This window comes from Sander vitreus, chromosome 11, assembly GCF_031162955.1.
Source record: "Sander vitreus isolate 19-12246 chromosome 11, sanVit1, whole genome shotgun sequence".
NCBI classification, from domain to species: domain Eukaryota; kingdom Metazoa; phylum Chordata; class Actinopteri; order Perciformes; family Percidae; genus Sander; species Sander vitreus.
The window spans coordinates 13412787-13431087 of NC_135865.1; the positions used below are offsets into that span (position 1 = coordinate 13412787).

At 41.2% G+C, this 18301-nt stretch overlaps 2 protein-coding genes across 3 annotated transcripts; one reads left to right on the plus strand and one right to left on the minus strand.

Moving 5' to 3' along the window:
• Positions 1-271: 271 nt before the first annotated feature.
• On the minus strand, positions 272-12532 carry sona (SON DNA and RNA binding protein a). 2 transcript variants are annotated; one of them, XM_078261697.1, is made up of 11 exons: positions 12388-12532; positions 10825-10938; positions 10510-10607; positions 9315-9522; positions 8666-8742; positions 6775-8565; positions 5943-6258; positions 5189-5700; positions 3018-3505; positions 2724-2816; positions 272-2598 (listed from the first exon to the last, which is right to left on the minus strand). In XM_078261697.1, the coding sequence occupies exons 3-10, from the start codon at positions 10535-10537 to the stop codon at positions 2742-2744; spliced, it is 3495 nt and encodes a 1164-aa protein (XP_078117823.1). In that variant the 5' UTR covers positions 10538-10607; positions 10825-10938; positions 12388-12532; the 3' UTR covers positions 272-2598; positions 2724-2741. The 2 variants fall into 2 exon arrangements, with proteins under 2 accessions (XP_078117823.1, XP_078117822.1); XM_078261696.1 differs by lacking the exon at positions 10825-10938.
• Positions 12533-14942: 2410 nt separating this feature from the next.
• On the plus strand, positions 14943-17614 carry LOC144525153 (uncharacterized). The gene is made up of 5 exons (XM_078261702.1): positions 14943-15081; positions 15245-15676; positions 15925-16028; positions 16256-16355; positions 17515-17614. The coding sequence occupies exons 1-5, from the start codon at positions 15022-15024 to the stop codon at positions 17593-17595; spliced, it is 777 nt and encodes a 258-aa protein (XP_078117828.1). The 5' UTR covers positions 14943-15021; the 3' UTR covers positions 17596-17614.
• Positions 17615-18301: the final 687 nt, after the last annotated feature.

Sequence of the window (18301 nt, forward strand, 5' to 3'; positions counted from 1 at the left end):
TAGAGCGTGGTCTAGACCTACTCTATCTGTAAAGTGTCTTGAGATAACTCTTATGATTTGATACTATAAATAAAATTGAATTGAATGTAGAGGTTTGGTTAACGACGACTTATGATTTAAAGCAATGCACCAACTCATCGGCCATGAAGTTATAATAAAATTGACGGTTTTAAAATAGTTCATCTGGCTCCAATGGCACATTTGTCATAAATGTGCAGGGTTACATGTGAGCCTGACTAAAGTGAACACAGCACACAAGGACACAAATATATACAGATCATTGAGGTTTTTAATAATCAACACATTTATGTACAAAGCAGGCAATGTCATATTCAAATGGCCCAAAAAAAAACAAACCTAAAATGCATTTTCATCTTTTTTCTATCATTAAAATAGCTAAAGATTACCTCAGGGAATCAATTCAACAATGCTTTTGGTACAGACAGTATAGTTAGTTGGAAACCCTAACAGATTATCTTCCAGTTAACAGCCCTGGGTGTGGGAGGTCTACAAAAAAGAATTAATCCAGAATTATTTCCATCTCCAATGAAAATAAATGAGTTACGAGTGCAAGATTCCTCAAAAACCTCACCCCTGCCAAATTTCCCCAAAGCACCAAGTTTGCCTTGTTCATCAGTTATCCAAGGTTACAAAAGCATTCAGTAAAACATGTACGTGTTTACCCAGACGCAGCTCACACATAAGACCAACTAGGGGAAAAGGTAACATTTACAGCAAATATTAAATGCGTCAGTGGATTAAATGAAAAGGGCTTGCTAGGTTTTTTATTGTTTGTACAGTTATCCACGACAATTCTCTTATTTGCAACCTGATTACAATGCTGCAAGATGTATAAATTGTGGTTATAGCTATAGTAATAACCCTTTCTCCAAAAACAAAAGCATCTTAAGACAAAGAACCTTGATTGTCTATACAAAAAATGTTTAACAATCGCACAGTTCGGGACATACTCAACTTTTCTACATTCAACTCTATAACCACTACAAGTAATTTGTCAGCCCCAGCACAACATTACTTATGTTCATGTGTGCCTCAATAAAAGCCACTGATGTTTTAATAATAAACAGCAACAGAAAGGCAAAAGCATATCTAAAGCGTATTTAAAAAAAAAAAAATGCCTATTGCTTATCATGTATTCAGTAACACAGTGAATTAGACATTTTATTCTAAACAAGTAATTACCTTAATTTACATTGTGAAGTTTAAGGGAAGTTACATTTTTCACCCATCTGGTTTCATATCAGGAAAACAAAAACATGTTACATTGCTATAGCTAAAGCTTGGTGGCTCAAGGTCAAGTCAATTGGATCTCAGTTGTGATATGAATCTGGTATTATGGTAGGTTATGTTCTGATGGCAAGGTCCAGACATGTGGGATCTCCAAGACAGCCATCAACCAGCATTGCTTTTAAAATCAAACCTGGATAACGAATAATAGAAATATAGACCTTTCAAATGTTTACACTCAACCAAATGTCTTCTTTTTTTAAATTTTTTTTTTTTATCATCCTATCATGGAAACTCCCAGGGAATACTAATGGTATGCTTTTTATGCATCTTAAATTATATCTGCAAAACACACAACACTGCATGTTAGGATATTGGTGTTAAAAGCGTGGCAGATAAAATATTCTTTTAAATATACAGCAAACATGTTTCCAAAAAAATCCCCCAACATAGTCCAAATGAAAAACCAGGGTAGTCAAAGATTAGGTTGGTGCAGTTTAAAGTAGAGGGAACAAAATTCACACCCAGGGCAGTGCTAAAAGTTATGTTTTCTGAATGAAGATGATAATCTTTATCATAGCCAAAGATCAAACCTTCTTCTTGCAGTCAATATATTCAGTTATTATATTCCTTCAAAAATAATCAGATCTGGCACCCTGTTCCAGGATTCACATGTGGTCACTCATTTGCCGTGAAAACCCGGGCTTCTGAAAACAAATCACATGTAAGAATGTACCAAAACTTTGTCTGCATTATCCGTTTATAAAACTAGGAATTGGCGATAACCGAGGGGAATACAGCAGAACAAGGAAGCAGTCTCCACTTGACAATTCTTTAGGAAAGCATAAAAGTAAAAGCAATTTAGAGAAACTAATCTTTTACAAAAACACTTGCGCCACTAGTTAGTTTGGTTCGTTTCCTCTTCATTCAGTGACTGCTTAAATGAGCAGCAACACTGAGGTGGTGAAAGTAACTATATATACACACACACTCACCAACAATTCATACACAGACCCACACTCACTATACAGTCATACAACTGTACACAAGTCAATGTGTCCAGTTCACTCAGTGGTAACACACACACACACACACACACACACACACACACACACACACACACACACACACACACACACACACACACACACACACACACACACACACACACACACACACACACACACACACACACTCTGAGTGGGGCAGTGGCTGGTGTGCCTATATTGTAACTGTGACAACTTGGGTGCTCTTCTTCTTGGTTTATGAGGCTCAGTCAGGTCATCTGGCTGCCAAAGGGAACTGTGGGAAGGTAGGTCCTCCTGCATTATTTTTACATTTTCCTTCAGTCTTTTGAGGGGAGTGGGCGTGTGCAGACAAAGAGAGAGAGAAAAGGTTAAGTTTGTTTTGTTTCACCATTTGATGTCTACAGAGAACATAAGGTTTCATTAAAATCAAAAGATTAAAAATTATACCGTGAGGGCTTGGCGGTTTTAGCTTTCATCGTCCGAGACATGGGGTTTAGCAATAGCCATCTCCTCCTTGCTATTTGCAATCATCTTACACTTCTATAAAAACACAGAGAAAAACAAATCAGTGAACTTTGAGTTGGCACAGTTGTGCTCATAAACACCTTGAAAAAAAACTCCACATTACTCACTCGTCAACATTCTTTGATTCAACTTTGTTTCTATCAAATGTGCACATTACATTATTACAGCATAATTAGTCTCCAACAAAAACAGACATTAACACAGTCACCACTTTACCTCAGTAAGCTCCTTGATGGTGTGAATGTTAGCTTGCTGTGTGACCTTCCTCTTTGCTTCCTCAATGTGGTCCAGGTTAAGGGTTGGTGTTGGGGGGACGAGACATGGGGGAGGTTTGTTAGTGATGGTAGGAAGCGGGGCAAGGGGAGGCATGGCTGCCAGGGCACCCATGTTGGTCAAGGCAGCTGTCATTGTAGCTGCTGTCATACTTGCCATAGCGGCACTCATGGTGATGTTTGACATGCTGGGCATTCCTGGAATATTGGGCATCCCCATTTGACCCATGTTGGGCATATTCGGCATGTTGGGCATCCCCATGCCCATTGGGAGAGGTAACGGTAGAGGTAAGGAGAGGGGGGTAGGAGATGGAGTGGGTAGAGGGAGCTGGAGAATGGCTTTCGGCCGAAGACTCTCAGGAATGGGAACCCCTGCCTTAGCACACATAGCAGCAGCATTAGCTTTGGCTATCTCCAGCAACTGGTCCTTATCTGAAGAAAGAGAGGAAGGGGTAATATGAACAGGACATAGAGAGGGAAAAGGCAAGAATAAGCATAACAAGCAGTGTAAAACAATGCATAAACTTAGAAAAATCTGAAAAACAATTAATACAAAAATAAAACGGGGAATGTTCATAAATGTAATGTCTTAAGTGCCACTGTCAGTTGAGGCATGCAAACTCATCAGGGGTGAAAAAGGTGACAAAGATGTGTGGGAATAGCTGGTAAAATTAATGTGGTATTTGCTCTTTGCAGCTGCTACAAGGTCATGTTAATTCAGCTTCTGCTTTCTGTGAGGTTGGCATTTGCCTCCTTGTCAAGCGACAATTGGGCTACTAACAAGCGTTTCGTTTAACTGTCTCATTTGTCTCATGAATTAGTCTCACGTTCCAAAACAAATCCAAAAGCAATTTGTTTAATTTGCCACGTGACAGAAATGTTACCAATACAGATGAAAATTAGCGTAAAGCTAACTCTGGTACTGCTAAGGAGTGTGCATCATCCCTGTCAAATAAACAAATACATTTAAATAATTACGTCTTGGTTAGGACAGTATTAGCCTTGCTAATATTATCTTAGCATAAAAAAATGGAACCATAAGGGGCTAACCTTAACGTTAAGTAAGTTAGCAATTTGGCTGAAGAGCTCAATGTTGTAATCATCGTAAAAAATAGTCCCAGACGATAACGTCAGTTATGTTAAACTCAAGATGGTCTAGTACCGTGCAGGAGTTTTCTTCGAAAACAAGTTATTTGGAATGACAATAACGCTAGCCGGCCACCTGTCCCATCCATCCTCTTTGCAAGTGTCCGCTCATTAGACAAACTGGACTACATCCAACGTCAACGCAACTCCCAACGCGAGTTCAGAGACTGCTGTGTTTTTGTGGAAACATTGCTGAACAAGTGTACCGGACTCCGCTATCCAGCTACCAGGCCTGCTAGCCTTCAGAGCAGATAGAGATATGCTCTGTCGCCGGGTAAGACACGTGGAGGTGTGCTGTTAACACAGACTGGTGCAGAAATGGGGTACTTGTATCCAACTACTGCTCAATGCTGGTGGAGTTTGTGACTGTTTAATGCCAACCATTCTCCGCAAATTCACAGCTGTGTTTATATTCGGTGTTTAGCTACATCCAACCAAGCGTTAATGCTACCAATGCGTTAGCTGAACTTTACAGAGCCTAGAATGTGTGTGCACTAAATGTAGCCTGTTTCGTATGTCGTTTTTATATAATGTCGTTTTTATAGATTTTAAATGTGTAACACCACTTGAGTGTATATGGTTGAAATGACAACAAAACACACTTGACTTGACCAATTTCACTGTCTAAGTCTGTAAACGGTAGGCGTGGCTTGGGAGTGGCCTCGTAGGGAAGCAAAGCAAGTGCATTCTGGGAGTCGTCTTTCATCCACATGAGCCAAAAAAACATTTTCTGGCTTTTCTCAGTCTAGAAGGCACCAACGTCTAAATTTTTTATTTTTCACATTTCTACTACATAAATTACCCAATTTAATACATATTCATCTTTCCAGAGGTGAAATATCCCTTTAAGCCAATTAAGGTTATCATAACGCTTGTATAAGAGATTTTTACACTCAAAACTTATCTAATTTCATTCCCTCTTAAGGTGACAAGTGTGCATGCCTGTTAGTTACTATCAAAATGTTTTACCCAGGTCAGTGAGGCGTGGAGGAGTCTTGCTGGTGCTGCGTCGTGTCCGGGACCCTGAGCGTCGCTGTTTGCGAAGAATGAGAACTGGAGAGTGGCTGGGTTCCCTTTTCCACCTGTCCCGTCTATCAAACGAACGACTGCGAAACACCGGCCGCCTCCCTCGGCCCCTTGACCTAGACCTGCGTCTGCGATCAGAAGAACGAGACCTTGATCGCCTACTTCTGTCTCCTGACCTTTTCCGCCGGCCTGTGGAGCGGCTCTTTGATCGCTTGCTTCTGTCTGTGGACTTGGACCTCCTCCTCCCACGGGCATTGGGTGAGCGGGATCGTCTTTTTCGTGCTGGAGAGCGGGACTTGGATCGCCGGATTCTGGTTCGTGACTTGGAGCGTGAACGTTTACGCCGCGCAGCAGAGCGCGACCTCCGTCGCCAGGCAGGACTCCGAGACTTAGACCGTCGTTTCTTCCTTTCTGATGGAGAGACAGATTCTCTTTTCCTCACAGGAGACTTGGACCTAAGAAAAGGTGAATAATATAGACTTATTGTACATATGCACAATAACGACTTTTTAATTACACCTTCTAGAGTGACATGATTTTAGCATTGGGTCTGGGGATTAGTCCCAAAAGTCCCCATTTCACGAAGTCTTTAACATTTAATACCTTTCAAGAAGAAAATTAAATTTTAATCTCTTTTTAGACCTACAGAACCCCGATTTGTGATGTGGGACAGACACATACAGACACGCATACAAACCTAGACTGCTTCCTTCGAGATGTAGACTTGGACGTTGATCGTCGAGGTGAAGAAGTTGAGCTTTTCTGGTGTTTAGATGCCGTTTTAACTGGGGAGAAAGAAACCTCTTCTTCATCCGAGCCTGCTGAACAATCTGACCCATCTGGGCCAGTGCTGGGCTCTCTAGAACCAGATCTGGACCTGGAAACATCTCGTTCATTGGATGAGCTGGCACGCGCCCTCTGTTCCTTGTCATGGTTGGGAGAAAGCGCCTGTGGCTGCTCCTGCAACGTATCTGAGGAACTGGCATCTGATGAGGGCATGGGTTTCCAGGCACCTGCATGATACATGTTAAGACATTAGGCCATTTCAAGGCAACAGTAAAGGTGTTTTCAGACCAAATGCAAAGCCAATTTTTTACCTTGCGTTACTCGCCAGAGGCGGCTGGAGTGTTTTTGGAGTATTTTGCAAGTCGTGAATATTCGCCCTTACTTTAGTTACGTTAAAACATTATGTGCTAACCCAAGAAGCTGGAATCCAGTAACAATCAAAAAAAAAAATTCTGATCGTCTTGGAGGCCTGAGGGGTGGAAGGTAACGAGACACTAGAATTTGATTATGAGTTTTAAGGAAATATATTAGCTGTAATATTGCACTTCTGTCAATGTTACACATCAAATTGATAATACAAATAACATTAGCTAGTTTGCGGTGAATAGAAAGTTGAGTTTCACTTTTGTTAGTTGACACTCTTGGTACCTGATCAGATACAGCGATTTTAGATACAAATTAAGAAACAAAATCAATTGAAGTTGTTGTAGTTTTCTTAAAAACAGCAATGAAGAAAGCCTGACCTGCTGTAGCTGTAAATCCTCCACTTTCTCCAGCTGTCTGCTTTGCTTCAGGAGAGGAAGGCTTTATCTGTTTAACAGGAGAAGAAGAAGAAGATGTGGATCTGGCTGGGGAGGAGTTGTCAGACCGCCCATCACTTGACTCAGACCTGGACTTGGATCTGTTCAAGCCCACAGAGACGGATTTAGACTTTGACCTTCTTCCACTCTTCCTAGGAGATTTGGACTTCCTCTTGACAGGTAGTGGTGAGTGTGACTTTGACCGATGCCTTTGAGACAACGAGCGAGATTTGGAGCGTTTGCCAGACCTCGGTGGAGAACGATTTCTCCTGGCGGGGGAACGGGAGCGCCGTCGAGAGGAAGGGGTTTTGGATCTGGTCCGTTTGCGGGGACTTTTAGATCTGGAGCGCCGGTTGCGCTTGAGGACCACAACGGATCGGGACCGAGTTCGCCTGCTCCTGCGGGTCGACCGGGAGCGTGAGCGGCGGGATCTGGGGGGTGGTGACCTCCTACGTTTAGACAAAGATCGACTCCTGGAGCGCCTACCTCCTGCACGCCTTGCCGGTGACCGCGACCTGGAGCGACGAACGGGGCGTCTTGATTTAGAGCTGGAGCGACGGTTTCTCGTGATGGAACGTGACCTTGAACGCCTGCCAACTGCACCACCTCGTCTAGGTGATCGGGCCCTGGAGTGTGTTGTGCCTCCACGGGGACGTGACTCTGACCTTCGACTTCTCCTTGGAGACCGAGATAGAGAGGGGGACCTGCGCCCACCACGTTTAGGGGATCGCGACACCTTTCTTTTGGGAGAGCGGGAACTTCTGCGTCGCTTTGGAGAAACAGACAACGAACTCCTCCGACGTTTAGGAGACTTGGACTTCCTTGGAGACTTTGATATCTTCTTCGGGGTGAGGGAGCGAGAGGTGGACCGGGACTGGCAGATAGCTCTCTTGGGAGACGGGGTGAGAGACTTCCTCCTAGATTTAGGGGACTGAGAGCGGGACTGAGAGCGGGACAGCTGCCGACTCTTTAAAGGAGTTGTAGACCGTTTTCCCTTTGAGGTTGACCTGGAATGGGTTCTTGACCGTTCTTTCTTTGCTGCTGCTGTTTGCCCATCAGAGGGCTGCCTGCTAGGACTAGATGTTGGGGAACGACTATGACTTGACCCAGACCTCTTAATGTCTATGCCCCTGGGAGGGGAAGGAGACCTGGATCTGGATGAATCATGCTCCCTGACCTTTGCCCTCTGAACTGTATTTGCCTGATCTTTAAGGCCTGGGTCATCTCTTGCGGTAGCACCTTCCTGTTTAGGGATGATGTCAGGGAGTTCCTGGGCATGGCTGAATGTACCATCAGCATGACTACCCTCTGTCTTAACCTTAACTGTCACTGTCTGTGTTATCTCATCCTGGCCTGCAGAGGGGGACCTCGTATCTTTTTCTGATCGATTGGTGTTACTGCCCTTCCCTCCAGATGGGGACACATCCATATCTGATATCTCCTCTTTCTTCACTCCAAGTAATTCAGCTTTCTCCCCTCGTTTGCTTTTTGAAATCAGTTTGGACACTGGGTCTTGCAGTTCAGATGCTGCAGCAGGAGAGTATTTGCCATCAGCAGCCCCTTTCCCTCCTTCACCTTCAGACTCGGAGCCTGAAGCTGAGCTGCTTTCAGATGGGGAGCGAGATGGGGATTTCTTCTCCTGCTTTTCTTCTTTCTTCTTCTTCTTTTTCTTCTTCTTGGCAGCGTGTCTTTTGTGTTTTTTGGATTTTGCATCTCCCTCCGTGTCTGCACGATCTGAGAGGAGAAGTGAGGGGAATTGTTTTTAACCAAATAACAGGAATAATCCATTACTTTCAAAGAAAATATGAATTGTATTTGTGTGAGGGTCTCGTACCTGTAATTACGTCCCTTCTGCAATCCTCCTTTAGCCCAGCTGGGTCTCCAGCTCCTGTAGCTGCTGCCAGTCTGGCACTACAAACACAAAGGAAAAGAAATGAATGTGAAAACTTTAAGTTCCTAATACAAACAAGACCTCCTTTTCAGTTTGGGTAAGGCATACAAACAAATCCATTCAGTGATGTTGGTAAAATTTTCTGAGACAAATATCCCTAGATAATACGGAAAAATATTGTATTTTAAAACATATTCTAGACCATTACATGTGTCGAAATGTGGCTTGGTGCCTAGTGCCTATTACACCTTATATTCCATACAACATTTTGTTTGTACATCTACCACCACAAAACCCACCAAGATTCCATTGTGGTGTATTAACAATGCTTCTTTTGGATAAGAATGCAGAAATGCATTTTGTAATGGTAATTCATATTTAAAACATGTGGCCAACGCTTAATAATATAAAATCGGAACAGCAAAAGATTTGAAATATTGACAAAAAAAAGCTCACTATTACATACCTTTTGTAAGCTAACTTGAATAAAAAATTTAAATAAAAAGGTTTATAATACATCTACCAAGTCTCAGACAGCAGTATATTTAGTTTACACAATGTGTGTTTTAATTAAAATGTTAGTTCTTCTGACCTGGCTCTGGTGGTCCTGACAGCCCTCAGCGGCGGCGGCGGCTCTGCATCCGACTCAGCACCAGATTCTGAACTGCTCTCCTTTTCCCCCTTCTTCTTCCTCTTCTTCTTCTTGCTCTTGTGTTTTCTGTGCTTCTTGTTTTTCTTGTGGGGTGGCTCATTCCCTTCCTTTGCATTCATTTCATCTTTCTCAGGTGCTTCGTCATCACCTGCACATGGCAGCCAGTATTTAAGATTACACAAGTATTTGTCAAATCCATAACATGTACAAAACCTAAAGCAAGTTATGTGATTAGTGCTGCACTTATGAGTAGCCTAAATTTAATGTTGATCTGAAGGCTTGTGTTTATTATCATTTTACTATGTAAAATGTCTTAAGTAGACAAAGAGTAAAGTGGTGTATGGCTAAGGGGCATTTGGCAGATATTGGTTAGTCTTTCAATTAGACAATGCAGCATTATATATAATGTTATATTATCCAATACAGATGGAATACAAATAACAAGCCATGGCATGATAAACCGTACTTATTTGTGTGACTAATAAGTTGTTTTGGACATCATTATTTGTTCAACATATTGAGTACTCACTTCTTTTTTTGCTTTGTAACTATCAATATCTTACTATGTTGTGCTACTATGACAAGTGGCTCATGCCGGCCACCAAGCAAATCCTACTAGGTTTTCCGCGGTAGTCTGTGTTTCCGGTGTTACACAGTGGTCGGACATACACCGATTACATTACCAGCAGGTAGCAAGCAAAATATGACAACTGGGCTTGGGTCCGACAGATACACTTTACACAGACTGAACTGCTATGTTTGCAGCTATAACTTTACTGCTAACTTTAGACTCAACGACAATCACACAATGACACTGTTTGCCCACTGTGTAGAAGACAACGAGTGGACGCCCATCCAGTGCATCAGTTTGTCGTCCAAATGCACTCCACATTGTTTTTACGTTTATACACTTAGGCGGTGCACAAAAACTGTATAAAAGCAGGAAAAAAAACCTGTGGTTGTTTAATAATGAAGACAACAACTCTCCTTATCCCACGCTACTTCAAGACGTCATCCAAAATTCATTTTGGACCCTATTCTTGCATGCAAGGACTCTATAAAAAATGTAATGAGAGTACTTAATATGGAAGTTACTTAAAATGACAAGTGTATGTGTGTCGTATCCAGTACTCACCTGAGGGGATGTCCAATGCACATTCCATTGTGCTGTTCTCCCTGATTTTTGTAAAATGCCCTCTTAATGACACTGGTGTGCTGCACCGTCACTCAACACTGGCAAGGGAAACAAAAGGTATTGAAACTTAAGCAACAAAGAATGCAGCACCAACAGAAGAGGACATAGATTTCATAGCTATGCTACGGTAAAATGTAAGAAACACCATCTTGATAACCTAAACTACAAAAAAAAACAGCCTCCAAATTTAGCTGAATCAATATCGCATTAAAACAGTTTGGACAAAAAGTTAATATACATGAAGGTAGGATTTACCACACGTCTGTTGTATCAGACTACTGTTGTATTTGACCCATTTGTGACTGAAACCAATTGTAGACTAGAATATCTACAGGTTCAGGCTCAGAGCTGTTCAGTTTCCAATTTATGCTGAAATGAGACAAAAAGATAAAAATAAATGTTGAGGTCTCATTCCTCTCATCCTCTCCTTCCTAAACAGGTATTGTGATAAACATTGACATCAGAAGAACATCTTCTGACCATTGTGATACTTAATGTTTCAACCACATAGTGCTGTCCAACAAGAACTTAATTCTTCTCGTCAATAACTTGGCGGTTTGGCTGGCAAACTAAGACAGCTCATCTCTGAACCCACAACCCCAATGCTTAGTTAAACCTACAGTATGTAGTATGTAATATCGAAAGATGACAAGATTACTGAGAGGATAACAAAGTAGCAGATCACTCTTTACTTTTGATTTTATAGGGGGGGGGGTTTATATATATTTCTATGGATGAATTTCACTTCAACGTGATAGCAGACCGACTCAGAGTGTCACTCGGACAATATCAGGGCCTTCTGATGTGAAATTTCAAAATTAAAGCGACTATTCCTTCGTTGGGTAGCTAGCTAGGTATTCAGTAAAGATTAAAAAAAAAATAAAGACCATTCTGCGCTTGACGTAGTCGTTCTACAAAGTAGTCGTAAAGCTTGCCAACATTAGCCCTGCTAACGTTACCATACAAACGTAACATGTGAGTAGCACCGCTAACATTAGCTAACGTTACTCAGACATTAGCAATGATCCGGAATCTCACACAGTTTATTCAACACACATACAACATATATTTGTGTAAACTATTAACTTGCACAAAGCAATGGTTAACGTCACTTATCCGAAAACAACAATTGTAATACAAAAGCATTTGACGTTATGTAGCCAAAACATGGTGAACGTTAACGCTTGAATAATGCTAAAGCTATTGTTAGCCATCAAAGATACGGTTGCCGAGATGTTATTTTATATTTCAAGTAACGTTAGCTAACAATAAGTTAGCCCATCTGTTTAAGATACATCATGTCACAGTATTGAGTGACACATAACATCAAGTATTAATACGTATTGTTAGATCAAAGCTGCGCGGATAATAGAATCAAAAGGGGAAAAAAGTTCCAAGCAGCATCTTAACAGACACTATAACAGACAACGCTGATTACCGTCAGGCCTGCAATGTCCTAACATTCATTCACAGATCACTACAGCTAGCTAGCTAGCTACCTAATGAAAGCTTAAGTTAATAAAACAATGGCTGCGTTTAAAAAAAAAAAAAAAATTAAATAAAAACTAGTATTTCCTGAATCGTTAATTGTTTTTGCACGCTTAGCTACCACTTGCACAATGTTTAGGCCAAAGAGCTAAACATGATGCCTGCACGCCGCGGCCAATGCCAACTCATTCGCCACCATTACCGCTAGCTAGCTACTTTAGCATGCTCGTAGCTATTCAACTAGCTAGCTAGCTAAACAATTATCTGATACTTCTTTCAAAGCAAGTTCGTTCGCTCATCACAGCTGTCCATTCTGTAGCATATCATTACCCAGTTTATTCGGTGGCTGCAGTCCCTGTGTAGTAAATGCCAGATAGCTGCACCCCTTCAATGTGTGAAACCAAACAATCGTGACAATGCTAACCGTTAACGTTAGCCGACTACCTAATCCGCCATGATGGAGGAAGATATCCCAAAATGCAATGCTGCGCGGTTTCAATGGCGGCGTCACTGTCTCCTAGGCAACTACATGCTCCATAGTCGCAAACTATAGCAAATGACCAATAATCTCCCATGCATAATCTCTATTACGTGTTTTTTGTCTTGATGTTATCATAAAGCGAGACTACTCGGAGCCTGAATTTCAGGATCTGTTCTTTTCTTAAATAGCTACAGATTTAATGTCAATGTAAGAATAAAGTAAACATCAGAATAATATATAATTTATGCCGAATTAGTTTTCCTGTCAGTTAATATGTCTTTACAGTCTATGCTTAATACGTATTTGTGGAGATTCAAGCGCAGAAATAAAACAGCAGACCTAGCTAATTTAGCACAGAAAGTAAGAAAATGTGTGTTTGGTAGATTATTTCTCTGTGGTAACAATACTTTTTGGCAATAAATCTTATACCGTTGGAAAGCCTGTTCAGTTCCCTTTCAAATGGTGCCCCATTTGTAAGGAACATGCATTTGTGGGATGAGCAGCAGCGCTGAGTATGTGGATTGCGCCCATGAAAAATTTGCCAAATCTTCTCTGCCAATGCCAAACAGCTTATTCTGCCATTGACTCGTTTGGTGTTTGGTGGATTGGATGATTCTGCCTACGGCAGTTGGATCGGGTCAAAGTGTGGAGAAGACGCGGAGAACGCTATGATTGCTGCACCGATAGAGTAACACCTTTTGGTGGAGGCAGTGTGATGGTGTGGGGCGGCATCTCCCTCACTGGAAAAACGAGGCTTGTCATCATTGGAGGCAATCTCAATGCAAAGAGATATAGAGCTGAGATTCTGCAACCAATGGCAATCCCATATCTCCACAGTCTGGGACCGAACTCTATCCTCCAAGATGACAACGCTCGCCCCCACAGGGCGGGGTTAAGCCTGCCAGAAGTCCTGACCTCAACCCCATTGAACACTTGTGGGATCAGCTTGGGCGTGCTGTTTGTGCCAGACTGACCAACACAACCACGTTGGCTGACTTTCGACAAACGCTGGTTGAAGAATGGGATGCCATCCCACAGCAGTCAGCCAGGCTGTTGTGGCTGTGTATGGTTCTTCCACACCCTACTGAGGCTCCTGTTTGTGAAATGAATACATTGTTTAATTGCCAATATGTCTTGTTTCTTCAAACTTCAATCATCCAATCCACCAAACACCAAACAGGTCAATTGCAGAATAAGCTGTTTGGTATTGGCAGAGAAGATTTGGCAAATTTTTTGATAGAAGTCTCCACCATCTGTCTCTAGAGAGAGAGAGCACCATCTCTCATTTTTCATGGGCGCAACCCACATACTCTGCACTGCTGCTCATCCCACAAATGCATGTTCCTTACAAATGGGGCATCATTTGAAAGGGAACTAAACAGGTTTTCCAACAATATTGATTGCCAAAAAGCATTGTTACCACAGAGAAATAATCTACCAAACACACATTTCCTTACTTTTTGTGCTAAGTTTAGTTCAAGAATACTACAGTTATAAAGATACAGTGATTGTGTACAGCTTTTTACTGATGGCTCAAAAGATTCACTAACAGAGGCAACGGGGGCAGCAGTGGTGAGTCGCAGTTACCAGACTGGAGTCAGTAGGAGAACATCAGATTATTCAAGAGTAGGATACGCAGTTGAGATACTTGGAGTTCTACTAGCATTACAATGGGTGGAAGAGGTGACGGTATGTAAAATACTCATCTGTAGTGACTCAGTGTCAGTCATAGGTGTCAGCATTTCAACCACAAATCATCAAGACTTGGTGTATGAAATTTTGTTTATTAATTCAAGGCTCGCCAATCAGGGTAAAAATGTACCTGCACATACAGGAATTCCAGGAAATGAGGATAAGGATTAGGAGGCGGTCAAGAAAGGAAATGTAGAACTAAATATTAAACTGTCAAAATCAGAGGGGAAAAAGCATAGGATGGAGGGAAATTTCCAAAACAGTGGCAACACTTGGGATAGTGGGGAAAAAATGGAGACACTTACATGCAATACAAAATAAAGTTTAGGGGTGAGAAACAGTGGGGCTAACCGAATAGAGCAAGTAATTATCAGTCACAGTAGATTGAACCGTACACTTTTTTATAATAGGAAAACACTCATCTGGGCACTAGGCTACAGTCTGTGTGAGGAAACGGAGACGGTAGAGCATGTCCTGATTTCATGCAGGAAATACAATCAAGAAAGAGGGGTCATGTTAAGAGGACTAGGCCTACATAAATTAGGACCAGTGGAAAGATGTAAGTGGGGTTTCCATAAATGGAATAATAGATAACGAGTAATTACCAGTAGGAGGCAGTAATGCAACGCATAGGATGCCAACTGCCGTAAAACCAAAAAGAAGAAGAATTATTTGTGGAGACGGTGCTTTTATTCTGAAGGAATCGGATCGGAAGTCTTAATGTTGACGCTGTAGTTCTGTTCTCAACAAGGCGAGTGTCTTCAAAGAAAAGTCTTTATCAGCTAAAAGACATGAAGAAGAGATTTAACATCAACCTGGACGACTCTGCTTTCGCCAAAGAAAGGACACTGGTCGGTAATTTGCTAGAATTTACTTTTTTTTTTTAAAGCTTACCAACGTAGCAGCACAAGGTTTTTATCAGGATAGCTTGCTAAAAACGATTGTTTTAACGTTGCATGTTTCATTTCATAATTCTCGACATTCAGACAGGATTTCCATGTGATTGTATTCCAGCCAAAGCCGCAGTTTCAACCTTCATCAAAAGGAGGACAAAACACCACAGCCTCGACTTCATCTTTAGCAAAGCCTGCTTCTGAGCCATTGAGCCAACCCTTTTCCTATGCAGAATATATCGTCCAGAGTAAAAGCAATGTGGCTGCTCCTACTCAGAGAGAGGGTCCCTCCAAACCGCTCAGGACTGAAGGTGCTGGAGTTACCAATCTGAGGCAAATTGAGTTAGATTCCGTGTCGTCTGCCTCAGGAGAACGTGAAACAGTTCAGAACTCTGCTAAAGAGACTGAAAGTGGTTCTGAAGGGGTTAAGAAGAGCGAGGAGACACAGGTGGCTGACACAGACCAAAAAGAGGAGAGCTGTCAAAGGTCCTATCCAAGCCTGGGTCCCAAACCACTGGGGTCTGGAAGCAGCATTATTGTCAGTCCTCGACAGGTATGCATCAACATGTATGCGCCTCTTGACTTTGGCAACAGCAGGTTGCATTCCCATTCGTACATCCATCCTCTCTGTACATTCGTATTCCCATTCAGATTCACTAGCTTTACTAGGAAAAATAGTTTGTTGTTGATACTGACGTCCAGTGTTTCTCTATTAGCTTGGAAAGGTTTTACTGTTTTTAGGCTTGTTAGGTGGCTTGCTCAACAGCAGGTATCTACATATTTGTTTTTTTACTAATTCAGAGGGGAAATCCCATCCTGAAGTTTGTGAGGACTGTCCCTTGGGAGTTTGGAGATGTTGTACCAGACTATGTCTTGGGCCAGACAACTTGTGCTCTCTTCCTCAGGTGTGTGTGTATGTGTGTGTATGTGTGTGTATGTGTGTGTATGTGTGTGTATGTGTGTGTGTGTGTGTGTGTTTTCCCCTGTTGTCGTGACAGTGTCATACACAATAATTTATTTTGATGAGCACTGATTTCTATATTTCATGTACAAAAAACCTTTTTTCATGTTTTTTTTTTTTTCCCTCGTTTTTTTTTTTTGCTGTCATGTCGGTTTCTGGCCTGGCTTAAAGTCTGAGGTATCACAATCTCAATCCAAACTATATCCACGACCGTCTCAAGCATCTTGGACAGACTTTTACCCTGCGAGTGTTACTGGTACAAGTAGATGTGGTAAGTAAAAAGATCTTTTGTAATCAAAACATTGACTGTGACAAGTTATATTCATTTAGTGAATACTATCTGACTCTGTCTTAGAGTTCCTATTGTAGTCTGTTTAAACTAGTACCTATTTCTAACAAAGCTCTTTTTCCATGTTTAATTACAATTAATTGATACAGCCTTGCAATTAAAAATGCCATTATACTGTTCATGAAGTATTTAATAAATAATTAGAAAGTTAAGTAATTACAATGTTACATTTGTTGTTCCATTTATTCATTTGCCTGTTTGTCCTATTCCATCTCACAATTCATTTAGCTCCTGCTTTAACATTTACAGTGAAAAAGTTTATAATTACTCTTGTGGTACACTCCCAGACTCAATAGTTCAAAAACATTTGTGCTACTGTTGTGAAAACTACATTTGAACTTCTATATTTAGCTTATGCCAGGAATGAAGAGGGGGCTGTCCAAATTCTGTTCAAAGCTCCCCGTTACAGCAGTTCAAGACCGATACTCTCTTTCTTAATGTTATTTTTGGTTTCAGCTAAATATGTAACTGTTTCTAGGAGATGTAAAATAAAACCAACCATGGACATATCTGGTCAGCTAGTAGCAAAAACGAGGGCTTTAAAGCAAATTTATAACAAAACTAGAGACACAAACACCTCTACCTTTTTGTGGGTTTTGTTAACGTCCAGCAACGTTATATTTAACAAAATGGAACAGCCTATAACATACACTAAACCATGAAAGGAGAGCTGTAATGTAAGCAATCCACGCAGAACTATTAATTTGTCAAGTATATATGCATGCAGGGCACAAAAGAGGGCTGCACACTGTTAGGCTTCAAATAAATAATTTATTTCTCTTTTATATAAAGGTAACGTTTCGATCTACAATATCTTCCTCAGTATATCTTCCCTCAATGGACTTTGTTTCGCTAACAGTAGTGTAGTTGAAGTCTGAAGTGTGCAGCTGGTCGCAATTTCAGTACTGTATGTAAGAAACTATAAATTCCACAGTTGAAAAATACTAGATACTGTATATAAGACTCAGGTCGGGTAAAAAAAAAAATGTCAGGACATATGTGCAGCATGCCTTAGTCCCAAGTTCCTTTTATAAATGTATATTTTTTTATTTTTTTCCTGCGGTTTTTTTTTTTATCTCAGAAAGATCCTCATCATACGTTGAAGGAACTGGCTCGCATCTGCATTATGGCTGACTGCACCCTCATCTTGGCTTGGAGGTAAGACCTGCAACAGATTGCCAAGAGGACTGAACACACAGACACAGAGGAGAATGTATTTGGAAACCATTTTAAATGTTTACTTGTCGATGATCCTGGCCTTGCCACCTAAAAAGTGTGTAATCTGGCACTGGCACTGGCAAAGGGAAACAAAAGGTATTGAAACTTAAGCAGCAAAGAATGCAGCACCAACAGAAGAGGACATAGATTTCATAGCTATGCTACGGTAAAATGTAAGAAACACCATCTTGATAACCTAAACTACAAAAAAAACAGCCTCCAAATTTAGCTGAATCAATATCGCATTAAAAACAGTTTGGACAAAAAGTTAATATACATGAAGGTAGGGATTTACCACACGTCTGTTGTATCAGACTACTGTTGTATTTGACCCATTTGTGACTGAAACCAATTGTAGACTAGAATATCTACAGGTTCAGGCTCAGAGCTGTTCAGTTTCCAATTTATGCTGAAATGAGACAGATAAAAATAAATGTTGAGGTCTCATTCCTCTCATCCTCCTCTTCCTAAACAGGTATTGTGATAAACATTGACATCAGAAGAACATCTTCTGACCATTGTGATACTTAATGTTTCAACCACATAGTGCTGTCCAACAAGAACTTAATTCTTCTCGTCAATAACTTGGCGGTTTGGCTGGCAAACTAAGACAGCTCATCTCTGGAACCCACAACCCCAATGCTTAGTTA

Coding starts and splice junctions, on each gene's coding strand:
- LOC144525153 (XM_078261702.1), top strand. CDS start 15,022: ATGAAGAAGAGATTTAACATCAACCTGGACGACTCTGCTTTCGCCAAA. Junction 15,677..15,924: donor TTATTGTCAGTCCTCGACAG/GTATGCATCAAC, acceptor TTACTAATTCAG/AGGGGAAATCCCATCCTGAA. Junction 16,356..17,514: donor TACTGGTACAAGTAGATGTG/GTAAGTAAAAAG, acceptor TTTTTATCTCAG/AAAGATCCTCATCATACGTT.
- sona (XM_078261696.1), bottom strand. CDS start 10,537: ATGGAATGTGCATTGGACATCCCCTCAG. Junction 8,566..8,665: donor CAGAAGGGACGTAATTACAG/GTACGAGACCCT, acceptor TTCTCCTCTCAG/ATCGTGCAGACACGGAGGGA. Junction 5,701..5,942: donor TCTCGAAGGAAGCAGTCTAG/GTTTGTATGCGT, acceptor ACCTTTTCTTAG/GTCCAAGTCTCCTGTGAGGA.